At 33.7% G+C, this 17,206-nt stretch overlaps 3 protein-coding genes across 3 annotated transcripts in view; all 3 read right to left on the bottom strand.

Annotated features, from left to right (window-relative positions):
* Positions 1–375: 375 nt before the first annotated feature.
* On the bottom strand, positions 376–8,567 carry HELRODRAFT_189328 (hypothetical protein; the record flags this gene model as incomplete). The annotated part of the gene is made up of 10 exons (XM_009027534.1): positions 8,331–8,567; positions 6,892–7,074; positions 6,522–6,704; positions 5,986–6,095; positions 5,055–5,191; positions 2,697–3,177; positions 2,233–2,389; positions 1,897–2,091; positions 1,239–1,334; positions 376–533 (listed from the first exon to the last, which is right to left on the bottom strand). Exons 1-10 carry the CDS (start codon positions 8,434–8,436, stop codon positions 376–378), a joined length of 1,806 nt encoding a protein of 601 aa, XP_009025782.1. The 5' UTR covers positions 8,437–8,567.
* Positions 8,568–8,896: 329 nt separating this feature from the next.
* Positions 8,897–11,645, bottom strand: HELRODRAFT_163750 (hypothetical protein; the record flags this gene model as incomplete). Its single annotated transcript, XM_009027533.1, has 7 exons — positions 8,897–9,100; positions 9,158–9,204; positions 9,548–9,802; positions 10,015–10,388; positions 10,748–10,847; positions 11,063–11,245; positions 11,621–11,645. The coding sequence occupies 7 exons, from the start codon at positions 11,643–11,645 to the stop codon at positions 8,897–8,899; spliced, it is 1,188 nt and encodes a 395-aa protein (XP_009025781.1).
* A 2,133-nt stretch (positions 11,646–13,778) lies between these two features.
* The window catches only part of HELRODRAFT_163749 (hypothetical protein), a gene marked incomplete at both ends in the record, with an annotated part of 3,935 nt that continues 507 nt past the window's right edge, over positions 13,779–17,206 (bottom strand). The window contains one exon of the mRNA XM_009027532.1: positions 13,779–14,851. Coding sequence (XP_009025780.1) covers positions 13,779–14,851 — 1,073 coding nt within the window. The remainder of the gene's footprint in view (positions 14,852–17,206) is intronic.

The raw sequence follows: 17,206 nt of genomic DNA, 5'->3' as shown, positions 1-17,206 counted from the left end.
ATTTTATGTTGTGATATTGATATGGATGCATATATTTACAAAGAATTTGTAATTGCATTTATTTGCCGTATTGGGAAATTTTATTTATTCACAGCGGTAATAAACTAAGTTCAAACACATCTCGGCTTATTGGTTGATTGGTTCAGGACAATAACATGTATTGAGCCAGCAACAGCAGATGCTGCGTCGAGACATCAAAAGGAAGGCATCTTGCTTTCAATCTTCATCATTTTAACGACTCACGACGTGAAATATTATTTCATCAAAATATGGAATGATTAAGTTGAAAAATGTTTTTGCAATTGTTTTGTTTTTATGTAAAATTTAACCACAAGTTCTTAATCATCTGGTAGTATTCAATGAACTCGTGTTAGATCAGGGGGCTGAAGTTTCTTTAGTGGCGGTGTTTGGTGGTGTTGGGTTAACTGCTGACCACTTCAGGACTTGCTGCTTGTAATTTTTTGAGATATCTGATAAGATGATGCCCATCTCTCGGTTGTAATCCTCTCTGTCTTCCTGTTTTCTCAGAAAAACTGGGAAATGATTTATTAATTGATTGATAATAATAATTTCAATATTTGATTGATTTGGTTGATTTGCTCTGATTTTGAACTCTTGTTTTTCTTACTATAGGCACTATAGAATACAATATACAGCCATAGATATTCATGCATGAATATTGTGTTTCGAGATCCATAATTAAGAGGAGCAGTGTTTAAAGAGACCCACTGAACAGCAAGTACAGATCAAATAAATTTAACGTATCTTGCTGGAAAATGAGTGGCAGGTTTGCACGCAAAACTTAAATATAACAATAAATAAAACAATAAAAAATTAAACAAATAAATAAAACAATAAAAATTAAACGATGGAGGTTAGAAGCGTTTGAGCTGAAATGCAACGGAAAATTGTTCTGTATCAGTTAGAAACTGAAAGTAAGTAACAAATCACGAGAGACCAGCTTGGAAAACAAAACAATGCATGCAAAAAGGTCAAATTAAAAAAACCGGGACTTTTCAAACATGCTTGCAAAACGCCGGATAATAAATAAAATCAGTACTAATATGAAAGAGAAACTGGAGGAAAAAAGTTGGAAGACCCGGCAAGAAATGAATAGAAGACATTACAGACTGGACTGAAGTTTGGAATATTAAATTTAATAAAACCGCCAAAAGATGGATAATGATGGAATGAATCTAGGTTATTTTTGCACTAAAGTCTTGTGATAATAAAATAACCGTAGCGAGATTGCACGTAGACTGTGATGTTGAAGACGAGGATGAGCAAGCTGACAGATGCAAGTACGACGAGAACTTTTTTAAACCTTGTGTGCTCTAGAAATTATTATCGTTGTCATCGTTACAAATCATTAATGTCATCATTATAAGTCATCCTTGCATATGTACAATGTATTAATTTTATTACTATTTAAAACTTTTCAATATTATTAACAATAAATTTATTATTGTTATTATTATTATTTTGCATTTTTATTGATTTGATTTTATTTCTTGATGTACTCATTTTAATTATATGACGAGCATCATAGCCTGTTTTATTTTGGTGTATGCTGATAATTATTTTAGATGCCAGTACGTGATGACGTTTGATCATCTTCATCATCGTCATCATCATTATTATTATTATTTATATTATTATTATTATTATAAAAATTATTATTATTATTAAATTTTTTACAATAAGTTGCCAGCCTTTCAATAACATGACTTGGGTGATAAAACGGAGTGCAGATTAAAATTCGTTTATCATCATCATCAACGCCATCATCATTCTCATTTTTGTATCGTCATCATTATCGACATCATCGCCATCATTGCCATCATCGTCTCTATCGTCATCATCATCACTTTGCCGCACATCACCGTCATCACCAACGTATAAAATAAATGTTCGGCATTGTCTTGTTGAAAGCAACTCCAGCTTGCAGCACTCGACACGTCTCTATGTCTTCATCTTCATCAACAAAACCGTTCTTGTCAGCATTTGACAATGATGGAGAGGATGATGATGGAGAGAGGAGGCAGTAGCACTTCCGCTCGCACTTGTCTCCCCATCTATTCTGAGAGCAAGCTGGAAGTTATATTAATGATGAAAGTTATGACGACGACGATGATGGCGTATCCGAATATGGTTTTGATAATGATGATGACGATGTTAACGGTAATGTTCATTGTGTTGGAAAAATTTTGTCGAAATAAAAAATAAATTTACCGGAATAAACGTTGAGAATGACAATCCTCTGATCGCGGCCATCGTTATGACCGCTCTCACCGCCCTCGCCACGTTTGCCTCCAGCGGCACAACCTGACGTCATCATTACGTCATGCAGTTCATTTATGCAGTGGCACAGGCTCTCATTGAACGTGAGCTTCTTTTATTTATGAATGTAATTTTAAATTAAACTACAAAACAATAGGAATTAAGTTTTTATCTTCTTTTCATTTTTTGATTTTGATTAGGTTAAGCATTGAGACTCAGTGAACAGTGTGTAAAGGGTGGAACATAACGTTCCTATTTATTTATTTATTTATATACCTATTAGCATAATTATGAACGCATTAACATTTATATATATATTAATATATTTAATTTCTTCTAAAAGAAATCGTAACATCATTTAACATATTTATATTTTACATCGATAAATATGAAAAAATTCCTTCCCAAACACAAACTTCGACGACGGCATACGAATGTCCGTTGAGTTGGCACTTGGCAATGCATTTTGAAGTAGGATTGGAAGTGTTGTCTCTTGAGTCTGACAGTTGTTTCATCGTGTAGACGATGTGTTGTTTGTTGTAGTCGCCACTGTTACTGTTGCTGACGATTTTGTCATCAACGTCTCTATGTTGGTGCTCGTTAATGTTGTCGACAATGCTGATCGGTGATGTTTGGTTGGTGTCCTTGAACCCATTTGTAACTTCCCCACCATTTGAATGGATGGGTGATTTTGTTCTAGCTAATAATTTTTTCAAAGTTTTCAACAAAATGCAGCCGACTTTGAGGGGTTTCACACGAGTAGTCAATCTCTTTGATTTATTGAATTGTTGGGTGTGATCACACAAACTTACGGCGATGTTCTTTTCGCTGTTTACTTCTGTTGCGTCAGCGTAAAATATATCAGTTTCATTTGTAAGCTGTTCAGGGACAATACCCCTGTTAGAGTTATTTACAATAAAATGTTGTTTCTTTTCTTCAAATTTGTTTCGTGTAGCCAGGAAAGTCGCGTTATCGAATGATATCGAAGCATGTGGACGTGATAAAATATTAACAACAACCACAACAACAACAACTGCTCTATGCACCATACTTTATTTCAATCGTTGTTTATTTATACATGTATATAATATTTATTATATCATATTTTTTTTATACAAGCATATCATACTGATATACAGACGACGTTTTATTATTAGTAAAACAATCGGACAGAATAATTCTTGCTTTGTTTACATAAATGAGAAAATAAAAACAAGAATTTTAAAAATGTGTAATTTATTTAACTATGCTTCGACTCTAGAGCACAAGCAATCAACTTTTATTATGCAAAAGTTTCAAGACTACATACTTAGATTGAATGTAATATTAAATTTATTTTAAATTTATTTATCTACATTATTATTATTTAATAATACTATTACTGCCTCATCCATTAGTATCTATACATGAAATGGTATCTATACATTATAGGTATCTATACAAGATAGGTATTTATCTATTAATCATATGTATCTTCACATGACTACTGGTCGAATAGATATTACATTTGAAGTTTTATATTTTAACATACCTATATTATAAATTATTATGTACCTTATACATATTATATATTTTACGACTATAGTAATATTGCTTTGAAATCAATAAATATTAATGGTAAAATACATGCAGTTGGAGATCAAATAAAATGAATCATTAAACTCATAGTGAGCGATTTTCCAATTTGCAACATCACCAACATCATCATTTCTTACATTTTTTCCATAAACTTTGCATTAACATCATTTTCATTATCGTTATGATTAGCATAGTCGGAAACAAGTTGTTCTTAACAATCAGCAGGCCATTCTTGTCATCTCATCATAAAAATTCTTATCAAAACTTAAACATAATCACTGCCACAAAATTATCAGAGTAGAGTAACTATCATGATTCATTTTGCATCATCTCCAGTTTTATTATCACTTTCTTGTTATCAGTTTTATTATCACTTTCAGGCCATTCTTGTCATCTCATCATAAAAATTCTTATCAAAACTTAAACATAATCACTGCCACAAAATTATCAGAGTAGAGTAACTATCATGATTCATTTTGCATCATCTCCAGTTTTATTATCACTTTATATACACTATCCTTATTTCCGTTCCTCTCTTCATTATAACCCCTACTAGCGCGATAGTAACAGAGTTTTTTGTTATTTATATATTGTGCACATGCTCATCATCGTCATCCACATTATCATCATTATTATCATTGGCATCATCATCATATTTATCATCGTCTTCGTTGTCATCATCATCCTCATCATCGTCGTCATCATTTCTTCCTCCGGTTATTGCTCTGTGACAGTTTGTTGTAGTTGTTGTTGCTGGGGTGGGCCAGTCTGTTGATGTATCTTCTGGGTAGATTTATAAAGCCATTGAAAGTCGTCTCAACAACAACAACAATAACGTCAACAACAAACGCAACAACATCAACAATCTCAATAAGAAACAACAATAAGCAACAACAATATATTATGACCACATAAAAGTAACAGCACCAATCTCGTGACAACAAATAATAATAACAAAACTTTCACAATTACCTTAAACATTAATTTCAAAATAGCAACAACACAACCCAAGCGTTTCCTAATCAGAAACACTCAGCTATGAAAACAACTTTGAAATAATTAAAGTATATCATAAAACAACAGCTCAAAGTAGCACATCAAGACACAAAACAACAACACAAAAACAACAACACAATATACACCGCAGGACATCAGCAACAACTACTGCAACAACACAACACGGAGGGAGCGCCTACCTGTATCTCTCAAAAGCCGGCTGCAGATGTCTTCTTGGTTGGCACGTTGGTATGGTCTTGGGACTCCAGACGCCATCAACACACGTGGATCCTTCCGGCCCTTCCAACGTGAAATCTTTTCTGCAGCGGTACTCAATCTGCGGGTGATGGAGGCGCTCGAAATGATCCAGCTAATGGATCTAACAATAACCATCAAATATTTTATTGTGGAGCACAAAAACAGCTTCTTACAATCTTTTTTCCGGCAGACAGCCTTAAACAAAATTTCAATTATTTTGTTGATTTTTATTATAAGCATTTCCTTGGTAATGGATATACAATATATATATATATCCCTCCGTTTAGTTTTACAAGTGTCGCAAATATACAGACAGCAATGTGGAAAGCATTGGCATCAATTTAGTGTTTTGTTTAAAAACATATTATCACTTCTTCAAAAAATGTCATTGCTTCTCGTGTAGTGGTGATTTTTTGACTTATTGTTGATTTACATAGTTGTGGCAATGTTTTATATTAACACTAGACTGTACATGAACTCGCCAACTTGTTTTAGTTTTTTATTCTTTTTTAAATTTTTTTAAATTCTTTATACATTGTATACAGAATACACTGTTTAAACTTTCTCCAAAATTTGTCTTTTTCTTTTTTGTGTTAGACAACCTTTGTGCATCATCTGGGGAAAATTTTCCGGATTATTGACAGAGATATTTTTTGAGGTTGAGCAGCAGAATCAAACGCCTCAACCATTCTACCACATCGACACCCAACTTGTTTGCATAATTCTTATTGCTTACTAGCTAAAAATTTTGGGTCAAATATATTAACTAAAAAAAATGTATAATTTTTTGGAATGATATGGAAAATACTTTTCTTTGAAAGCATCAAAAGGTTAACAAGAAACATTAAGATAGAGACCAACTCTAGTCCTAACCTGATCGTACTGTTTAACTTTTTTGACATAATTCCTGTATGTGAACTGCCCTTTGATGCCAATCAGCAAGATGTCACCATTCTCCAGCGTTCCAGGGTACTCACACAGCTCTTTGACATAATGGTGAAAACATAACAGGTATAAATGCGATTTCGTTATTGATAGATATGTTTATGTCAATTAATATTGAATTATACAATTCATTTATACTCAAAATTTTGTTATTTTAAATCAAAAAAACATTTTAATACAATTATTCTTGAAACTTCAAAAAAATAAATAAAACTTTAATTGAGATCAATAGTTTTTAACAAAATATTTTCTATTAAAGATCATTTGCTTTTTAGATTCACATTTTAAAAATCAGCCAATTTCTCAGAAACTAAAATTTTCTAAATTTATAATTCAATTTTCAAAACTTTGAAATTGTCATTAAAAAAATCCCTTTCTATGAATGGAATGTTCAACATAATCCATCAACAACAAACATCGGTCACCTCTCAACGTTTCACAATTTTTTCTTTACAACAACTCACTTAGAACACACGTAGTGTTTTCCATGTCTCCGAGCCAAACTCCATCATAGCAGGTCACCGTATCGGGTCCTTCCAGTCGGTAGCCAGAGTAGCAGAAGTACTTGGCCGTCTCTCCGTGTTGCGTGCCGTGGTACTTGAAGTAGCCATCTTTCAATTCAGGTGGCCTCACTTCATCACAGGAATCTGCAGAAATGAAAATTATTATAATTAAACTAATTAAAGATGCAGAATTTAACAAATTATCTTAAAACAAATTAAAAGATAGACAAACATTCGTTTCTAAAAATAAATTATCAGACGCATAAATAAAAAAAGGACAATCCAATGCAAACACATCAGGTCAGAAAAACACAAACACAAGCGGACTTACTGGTACTTTTGACGCATCCCACCGTACTCATCCAAGTACCATTGTAGCATAAAATACCTTCTCCCTCCATCACCATTCCCTGGTCGCATTTCAAAGTCAAGTTGAACCCGTGGTCCACGTAGGAGCCCACCACGAACATGTCTTCCAGGGACCCGCCAATTGGTGGTGGTATCTTACAACGACCTGCAGGCAGACATCTTATACTCTCATTTCTATTCATCATATTAATAAAGGTTTTGTTTCCAACTCGTGACTCTTAGCCAACAGTCTTTAAGTTAATTCAGTACAGAGAATGAATGAACATGTATACATTAAATATTGTATGATTATTTTATTTGTAAGTATGAATGGTTTAATTTTTGAATTACTATAAAATAGAATGTTATATTGCGATTTTTAATCTTAAAGCAAAATTTTAAAATAAGAAACTATCTATCTTCAACATTTAAACCAACTGGAAAGCAGTAGATGCTCATCTGGTAATTTTCTGACATATATATGAACAGGAATTAAATTTGGTTATCAATTTCTTCTATTTTTTGAGTTATTCCTATTTTCCTGCCGACTCCCCCGCTTGTTAAGACGTCCCATAAACTCTCATTCCCTATCTTTTAACCTCATTCCCGCGTTTTCTTCCGTTATTTCCGTTCCTTCTTTTCCCTATTTCGCAAAATTTCAACATTAAAACAAACGTTTTGAAAATTAAAGAAAGAAAATTTCAATTAAATAAAAAATAAGTATTTTTGAATACTATACAAATATAAAAGATGGTCTACATTTTTTTGCCACAAGTTCTGGTTTGTTTTAATGAAAAAAGTAATCACAGTCGCCTGTAATTTTTTCAGGCAATTTTGTATTGTTTTAAATCAAAGTTTTTGACCTTCGTGGATTTATTAGACATATAATGAATAATGATCCTGGCAATTTTCATGATCCAATCATGCAAGCTTTAACAAATGAGATTATTAATAGCTCTATACACATCAAAATATCTTGATAATATCTTCTCAGTCACATCTTAATTACACCTTTATTTATTTGAAGCTTTTAATGCGTGACGCTTTAAAAGCTTCATGACGCTTGAATATGAAAACGTGCCGATGTTTATAATTTGTACTTGCATTAGCATAGAAGAAAAATCGTTTCCCATTTCAATTTTTTGTTGTCGACTTTTAGTCAAGTAATTCTCAACTCCATAAAATCTCTTCACAAAAAATATTTTTAACCAATTTTTATGGGAATCTTTTGGGAACCATAGAAATTCCAAAAAAACAGTTCACTTTTAATCTGATACAAACTAAACCAGAGTCGCTGCTGAACAATGACAACAAATCTACTCTAGGTTTACTTAAAAAATATTTGTCATCAAGTCTTAGTAAAGTTTTAAAAATTCAACATGGTTGCCTCAAAGTTTCGAAAAACAAAAATAAAGTACTTACTATAGCAGATAGGTGGTTGGATGCTCCAGCTTCCATTTGCATTGCATGTGGCTGACACTGTCTCCGTCAGAATTGTAGAGTCTCTGATACAACTGCAGTCAGTCATTCAGCAAATATCTTCAATACTATACAGTATACATCGATCCAAATAATGATTTGTAGAGGTAAATAATTTTTATAATTAAAAATAATTAAAACCACGGTTTATTTTGAAAAACAAAGAAAGTGACCTAAAAGTGACAATGGTGTTGTAGACTGTATCGTACGTGCTGACGAGCAAATTGTAAGATTTCGGGATTGGTTGGCAGTGAACAACTTGAATGTATTTGTTTCACGAATAAACTTGCTTCAATATGCCAAATAATAATAGTCATGCACTCAATAATTGCTGCATTTTTTATTATTCAGTTGTGTAATAGTTGCCAGCAATTTAAATAAGAAAAATGAACTTTTGCTTAACAAATTGTAGTAAAATAACATTTTATAATGTAACATTTTTTTACTCGTTTTAACGGAATGAGCCAAGATATATTGCAAATTTAAAAAAAAGCCTAACAAGCATCACGCTACAGCTGCATAGAATGCAACGCTGAGGAAGTTCTTTCGTAAGAATTAATGATACCTTTGCAAGTTGGCTCCAGTCCGGACCACTCCCCGTCTTCCAGACACATCCTCGTGTCGTCGCCCTCGATCACGTGACCTTCATTGCAGATGTACGTCACCAGAGAACCATACGCTTCGTATTTGTCGTCAGTGATCACGTGATGTTGCTGTTTGTTGTGTTTGTGCGGTCGTCGTTTGCGTGTGTTGGCGTTTCTGCGGCTCACTTTCAGGACGCCGTTCTCGATGGATCTTGGCTTGAGGCAGTTAACAGCTGGTCGGTGGGTGAATTTCAGCTTTAATATTCTATTCGTTTATATCTCTTAAAACGTGTTCAGGATGGGTCTTCAATTTTCAACGTTTAATAAAATGAATAACACACAATATTTCTAATGTTTCTTTATTAGCAACATTCAAACATTTTAAAATAAATTCGAGATTGACAGCAAAGCTATGAAAATTTTTCCAAACTTATTTAAAACTAAATAAACAAACATTATAAATAAACACACAGAAACCACAAAATAAACTTTTTTGAACAAATTACAATAAAACAATGAATTAATAACCATGCCGGTATAAAGATAGTGAAACAGAGAGGAACAAACAAAACCAACCAATACAGGATGGCTCTCTGCCGGACCAGCTACCACCGGCCGTACATTCCCTTTCCTTGTTTCCTTTCAAGTAGTATCCATTCAAACATCCGTAGACAATTTTGTCGCGGTAGTAGTAAGTTTCCTCACTTTTGTCGTCCAGGTAGTCGCTACTTTTAACCGGTCTTTGAAGATTGTGATTGGGATGATGATGGTGGTATGATTTCAACATGAGTTTGCTGTTCAAGACCTTTCCGGGGGTCGAACATTCTATGGCTGGTTGGATGGTTGATTGGTTGGAGTTTCATTGAATGCTTCGAATTTTAAATTTTGTTCACAGTTTAGTGGTAATACACATTTTTTGAAATCAATTCTATAATCTGTCTTATTTGCTAAAGTTGGTTTATTTAAAAAAGATGATATTTCGATTGATCAAAAATTATTGAAACAAGATAGGAGGACAAACAATCATGGATGAATGTACTTACGTAAGCACTTCATCTTCAGGATGGTCCACCTCCCCTCCCCCGCACAGATGGTCCTGTCCAGTCCAACCCTCCGGTACCCCCTCTCACATTGGTACCACAGCTGGGTTCCCAGTTCGTAGGTGACCTCCTCGTCGTAGTTCGTTATGATGTTCGGCGTTGAGTAGTCGTATGACGCATTTAATGAGGAGGATGAGGACGAGGATGATGAGGATGATGATGATGATGATGATGATAACGTTGGTGAGGAAGAAAGAAATGAAGATGAGGAAACTGACAGAGGTGAGGATGATTGAGATGGTTTGGGGTCGTTGAAAGTGGCGTGCAGGACAAATGGCGGCTGTCCACATGCTCCTGCCAACATTTTAGTTTCATTTCTTTCGTTTGTCATTAAGTTTTAATTTGTTAATTTTTATCAATATTATCATTATCAAGACCACCATCAACACTATCCAAATTAATCGCTGTTACAATTTCAATCAATTAATGCCGCTGATTTATTTCTCAACCAATCAGCGTCGCCATAGTTTCCCTACGCAGGCTCCCCAGGCTTCGTGGCTTGCGAGTTTTGTAGGCATGTTGTTAACTGCACGATAAGTTAGTTGTATACAATTTTGCGCCGTTGTTAAAAACGAGTTTTGCTTTTGTTCAGTGCAAAGTTTGTGTCAACCAGCTGCAAAATCGTTCAGAGAAATAATTTTGCTGGTGAATGTGCGTTTGAACTTTCAACTTAGACCTCGTTTTGAAACTTTTTAAAGCATACGTTGAACTGAAACTGTACGATCGTGCATCCAACCATATTGCAAATGTTGACATTGTATAACTATTGATTATTGCTGTTGTTGTTGTTTTTTTTGTTGTTGTTAATGTTGTTTTTGTTGTTGTTGTTGTTAATGTTTTTGTTGTTGTTGATCGCATTGCGTATGTAAACATGAAGTATGTTTCATGGCATTTTATCCCATTTCATTTATTGATGTCATTTTTTCATTCTCACTGTTGCCACGCAACAAAGAATATTTTTAATTTTATATTAAAATGAACGTTATAAGACCTTCGGACAGGCACTTGGGAGGTTTGTCGCTCCAGGTCCCGTCAGCCTGGCACCTCCTCTCCTTCCTGCCACTCAAAATGAATCCGTCGTCGCATGCGTACAGTGCCTTCGAATCGAATCCCAGTATCGGCTCCGTTTCGAAGTATCCGTTCGCCAGGGGCTCTAACTTTTGGCAACGCATGGCTGGGTGGAAATGAATGAAAATGCATCAAAAAAAATTAGATTTACAACAGTAAGATAAAAAAATCTTCTGTGTAAACAAATTAAAACATGAACAATAAAAACCAATAATAATCAAACCACGGCTGCCACACAAGTACAACCCGTGAAGAGCAATGATCAAAGAATAAACAACAAACAACGAACCGCAAAGAACAAACTAAAATCTGACAACAGCAATGAAACAGCATCTACGTCATCCAAATATAGAGCAATGAACTATTGGGAGCCAATCAATGTCAGTCAATATTCCAACCACTTCCTTCCACTGCAGATGATGCAACGTTAAAATTCTACTGCACCACCCACATCGAGGCATACAAGTTTTCAATTTTCCACCTTCCCACTCAGCCATCGAAACCATGTTGACATTCTCACCATCATCATTTAACCAACGCGATTCAAAAATTTTAACTTTAATTTTTGCGTAACAACAAAATTCAACATTAGAAAGACCGTTCATAAGACGCAAATATTAACATCAATTTAATTCTATTTAATATTGTACGATGAAGAATGAAATGCTCAACCGTCCAATGCACGATTATCGTCAGATTCATAACGAAAACACGCCGATTTACAGCCACACACACAAACTCTCCCATCTATGAATGCCTGCACAGGAACACACATTCACTTTGAGAAGATATAAACGCAATGTAGTAGAAGTTCTAATTCACGGTAAAGAAGTATTATGCAACGGAGGAGATTCTACTTTATAAAATCTTAAATGTCTCCAACACGTATTTATAAAACATAAGAAACATACTTATAAACAAACAAACGAACGAACGAACGAACGAACAAACGTCAGATGAACATTTCTCATGAACAGATTCAAATTCAGATGATAACTTTTGTAAGAAAAATAAATACATACACCCACGCCGCCCACGTAAAACCTGCGAGCGAACACGAACTCCTACACGAGCACACACATCCGCACTTGCAGAAATACGCACAAAAATATACTAGACCAATAAAAATAAATACAAGCATGAATAAATAAATATACACCCACACAAGTACATTAAAACGTATTTACTCACGTGTATGCAAACATGAAATCTCCAGACTTGACCTCCCAAATATCCACACACGCAGTACAGATCCAACCGTAGAACAACATAAATATAAACTAATGCTGCTGCCTCCATTCATAGCCGGCCAAAAATATAAGCAGTGACATAAAAATACGAGCAGTACCATACAAAGTATATAGCATATAAAATACAAGCGGTACCATGTAAAATATATAACATATACAAATACAAATACAAGCTGTTCCATATAAAAATACAAGCAGTATTATATAAAAAAAATTTGTAAAACGAGGAAGAATGTTTTTTGGTGTGTGTTTGTGCGTGTCTGAGTGTAAAAAGCAACTATTTATATACTTATTCATTCGTAGTATAAGGTTTTTGTACAGCGGTGTGCATACAAGCGTGTGTAAGAGATGGCTGGGAGGAGGGCATGGAACTATCGCGAAGGTCTGCTATTTAGGATGCCATAAATAATGAAAAATTGTATAAAAACTAGATGCGATCTTAAATGTGATCAAATTTTTTGAGGATATAGAGATTGTATCAGCGTAGTTATGATGACGTTGTCGATGTTAAGAAGCTTGTGGTATGTTGAAATTTAAGAATTACGAACTCGCATTTCAAATTATGGACTCTATAATGATAATGCAATTTATTACGAATATAAATCCTATTAAAAAATAATGTTTTTGGTGAGCTAATATTCAATTGTGATAATAGATATATACCAATCACGAAAATTGAAAAGATTTGATTAAATAAATAAAGAAACAAATATGCAAATTTAAATGGCAAGTGTAAAAAGAAGTTTCTATGCTTAATAAAGGCTATTAAAATTCAAAAAATTAATGAAAAAAAAATTAATAAATAAGAAAACTAATAAATAAAAAAGTACCATGTAGTTTCTAAAATAACTAATGCGTGATTACGCTAAGAGATTTTTCATAAGAAAACAGTGCGTCAAGAAATAAATTTTGCCAGCCAGCATGCAAATATGGGGAAGAACGTTAACATCGATGAACAAGATTGTCAAAGATACATTAGATTAAAAATAACATAGAAACCTCATCTAATTGCATTAACAAGTAGAAACGTTAGCGATCAACATCGTCATAAAACATTTGCAGTTTGTAAAACAATTTAATAATAATCAGTAAAGCTCAACAGCGTATAACAAATCAAGTCCTCAAAAACATTAAAAAATAACATAACAAATACCATTGGCAAATTACATCAACAAATAACATCAACAAATAACATCAACAAATAACATCAACAAAAAACATCAACAAATAGCATCAACAAATAACATCAACAAATAACATCAACAAATAACATCAACAAATAACATCAACAAAAAACATCAACAAATAGCATCAACAAATAACATCAACAAATAACATCAACAAATAACATCAACAAATAATATCAACAAAAAACATCAACAAATAACATTAAGAAATAACATTGCTAAAACACAGATGACCCCAACTGGACTTACTAGTTTTGACGCATGTCATGCCACAAGGTCCGTCACACAGGCACTTCCTCTTGTTGCCCCTGCAGTCTACATCCCTCTTACAACTCTTGCCACAAATCTGCCCACTTACAAGGCCCAGGTTCTTCGGACATGTTATCTGGTGACGAAATGGTTTGGCTGTTAAATCGTTTTCCGTCTGTCTGATTTTTCTTCTGCTGTTCGTTAGTTCATTTTTCTTCATGTCAATGTCATCATTCGTGAGAGAGTTGTTAGGCTTGTTTTGCAATCGTTTGAGGCGGTTGTTGTTGTTTTTTTTGTTGTTGTTGCTGTCTTTGATGGGCTTGTTCCGATGCATTTTAGTGAGGTCGTCAAATTGATTTCTGTACGAATCGTAAATGTTTCGCTTTAGAAAATGCCTTCTTTTTTCATCTTCAATAAAAATCGACTGAGAAATGAATCGAGGATGATGGCGACGACGACGACGATGATGACGACGATGACGTTTCTCTTCCCAAGTGTCAAAACCTCCTTGATGATTGTCGTTAAAGTTTTTCAGAGGTCCGTTGTTCACGATGTTGTAGAGGCTTTTCCTACTCGGGCCGGTGCATTTGGAGTGTTGTTCGTTGATGGAAGCGTCGAAGAAATTCATAAATCTGCCGCTCAGTTTGTTCATGCCATTATTGATAAAGTTGTTGATTTTACTATTGTTATTATTATAATTATAATTACTGTTGTTATTATTATAATTATCATTTTTATTATTGTTGTTGTTGTTATTGTTAATGTCGTCGTTGTTGTTGTTGTTATTATTATTTCGGTTGTTGTAAATGGTGCTGTTTTCATTATAGTTGCTGGTGACTACACGGGCAGTGTTGCTGTTGTTGTTGTTGTTATCGCGTTTGTAATCATTCATTCCCGCTGGAAGGTCATACCGATCGTTTTTTCCCCTCTCCAACTCATCACCATCTCCATTCTTCACACGGCCAGTCTTAATGTTGTTTGAGATGGTTGAGATGCGAAAGCTTTTGTATTTCCTGATGTATACATCTGTACAAGTGTATTTTCATTTCATTCGCATTACTCTTACTGTTTTACTAAAAGATAGATTAATAGTGGTAGCATGCTGCAAATTTTATTTCTATTACGTTCATCATTGTTTGCATTAGTTTAGCTGTACCAGTAGCATTCAGTTTTGGTGAAAGTAGTAATTAAGTTATTAATAATACAACATTGTATTATTATTATTATTATTATTAGTTCATGTAGCATAATAATTATAATAATTGTGTCAGCAACAATAGTAGTGTAGTGGCAGTATTAGTAGTAGTAGGTTGTAGTAGTGGTTGTTGTTGTGAAAGTAGAAGTAACAGCAGTAGCTGTAGTAGTAGCAGTAGTAGTAGTGGTAGTGGTGGTAGTAGTAGTAGAAGTAGAGTAGTACTAGTAGTAGTAGTGGTAGTAGTAGTAGTAATAATAGTAGCAGTCGAAATGCATGTAATTTGTATTTGTCATTTTTATGATATATCGGTCATACTTCCACATGCTCTCCACATTCGTCTGCCAGCTTATTCCACAACTTAAAAATAAAATGGGATGTTGTTGTGAAATATGGACCTTATAAATAACCATAACCACAATATGTGGCACTGTTGTTAGTTTCATTTTAGCCATTACTTCAATCGGCAATATTTATAGAAGGTTAACATTAACAACCATGTAAGCTTTCTCTCTCTTTCTCTTTCTTTCTTTCTCTTTCTCACACACACAAACACACACTCACACACCCAACGCAAACACAAACATGAAATAACGCAGTGCACGAACAATATATATATATATATATATATATATATATATATTTATTTATTTATTATTATTATTACAACTTATGTAGCGCCAATTAAAATGTAAAATTTATCAAAAGCGCTCTCAAAATGCAAAAACAAAAACATTGTTAGGATGAAAACAAATAAGTCTTTAACAGCCTTCTAAATGTCAACAAATTCAGACCAGAATCCCGTAAATGGCTTGGGAGATTGTTGCATATCCTAGGAGCCAAAACAGCAAAATTTCTAGATCCTATTCTTAACTGGCTTGTCTGTACAGCCAGGTAATTTGACTCATCAGATCGCAAATTGACATAATGAGGTGCCCTTCGTGTTGTTTTGTCTATCAAATATCTAGATGCACAATTATTGATGCATTTAAAAATTAATACACAAGTTTTGAACAGAACACGATTTTTGATAGACAACCAATGTAGTTGCTTTAAAATTGGTGAAACATGGTCGTATTTAAAGGCGCCAGACACAACTCTAGCCGCACGATTTTGAACTGACTGTTAACATCCCAAATGATTTTTCTGGTAAGCCGTTGAACAAACTGTTACAATAATCCAAACGCGAATGGATGAATGCATGCATTAACATCTTAAGAGTATTTTCGTCTAGCGATTTTTTATCAATTTCAACCTACGTAGTTGGAAAGTGTAAACTCTCATCAATGATTTTATGTTAACTTAGAATCCATGTTAACGCCCAAACTTGAAGCATTTGTACAGAATTCCACTTTGACATTATCTATATCCAGTGATGGGATATTTATTTTTGAAAGCTGTTGCCAAGTTCCTACCGGCAGTAGTTTTGTTTTACTCTGATTAAGTTTTAGTCTGTTTTTAATCATCCATTTATTGACCTCTGCCAGACAACGTATTAAGTTGTTACCCATCTCATCAAACTCATCTGGCGGGCAACTAGCAATAATCTGTATATCATCAGCAAAGGCATGCCTCGTGAATCCAAAGGACTTGATGACATCCAGGATCTCATGTGTGTACAACAGAAACAATATTGGTCTCAACACCGACCCCTGAGGAACTCCAAACTTTATGTTCTTAATTCTAGACCAGGTTTTATTGTAAAAAATCTGTTCAGTACGATTTGAAAAATATGATGTGAACCATGCGAGTACTGTCCCCTTTACACCAAAATCTTCACATAATCTCCGCAGTAGAATATCATGATCAACACAATTGAAGGCTGCACTCATATCTAGGAAAGCAACCAGCGATACATATTGGTTATCCACCGCTGCGCACAAAGTTGAAAAAACATGTAACAAGGCTGTTTCTGTCGAATGATATTTTCTGTATCCTGACTGATTACTATGCAACAAATTATTATTATTTTTAGGCAAATGGTTTAACAGCTCGTTAGCGACAATTCTTTCCATTACCTTCGATATGAAGCAAAGATATATATATATATATATATATATATATATATATATATATATATATATATATATATATATATATATATATATATATATATATATATATATATATATATATATATATATATATATATATATATATATATATATATATATATATATATATATATA

The sequence above is a fragment of the Helobdella robusta genome, assembly GCF_000326865.2.
Source record: "Helobdella robusta unplaced genomic scaffold HELROscaffold_5, whole genome shotgun sequence".
NCBI classification, from domain to species: Eukaryota; Metazoa; Annelida; class Clitellata; order Rhynchobdellida; family Glossiphoniidae; genus Helobdella; species Helobdella robusta.
This window is presented reverse-complemented; position numbering and strand designations above follow the sequence as displayed.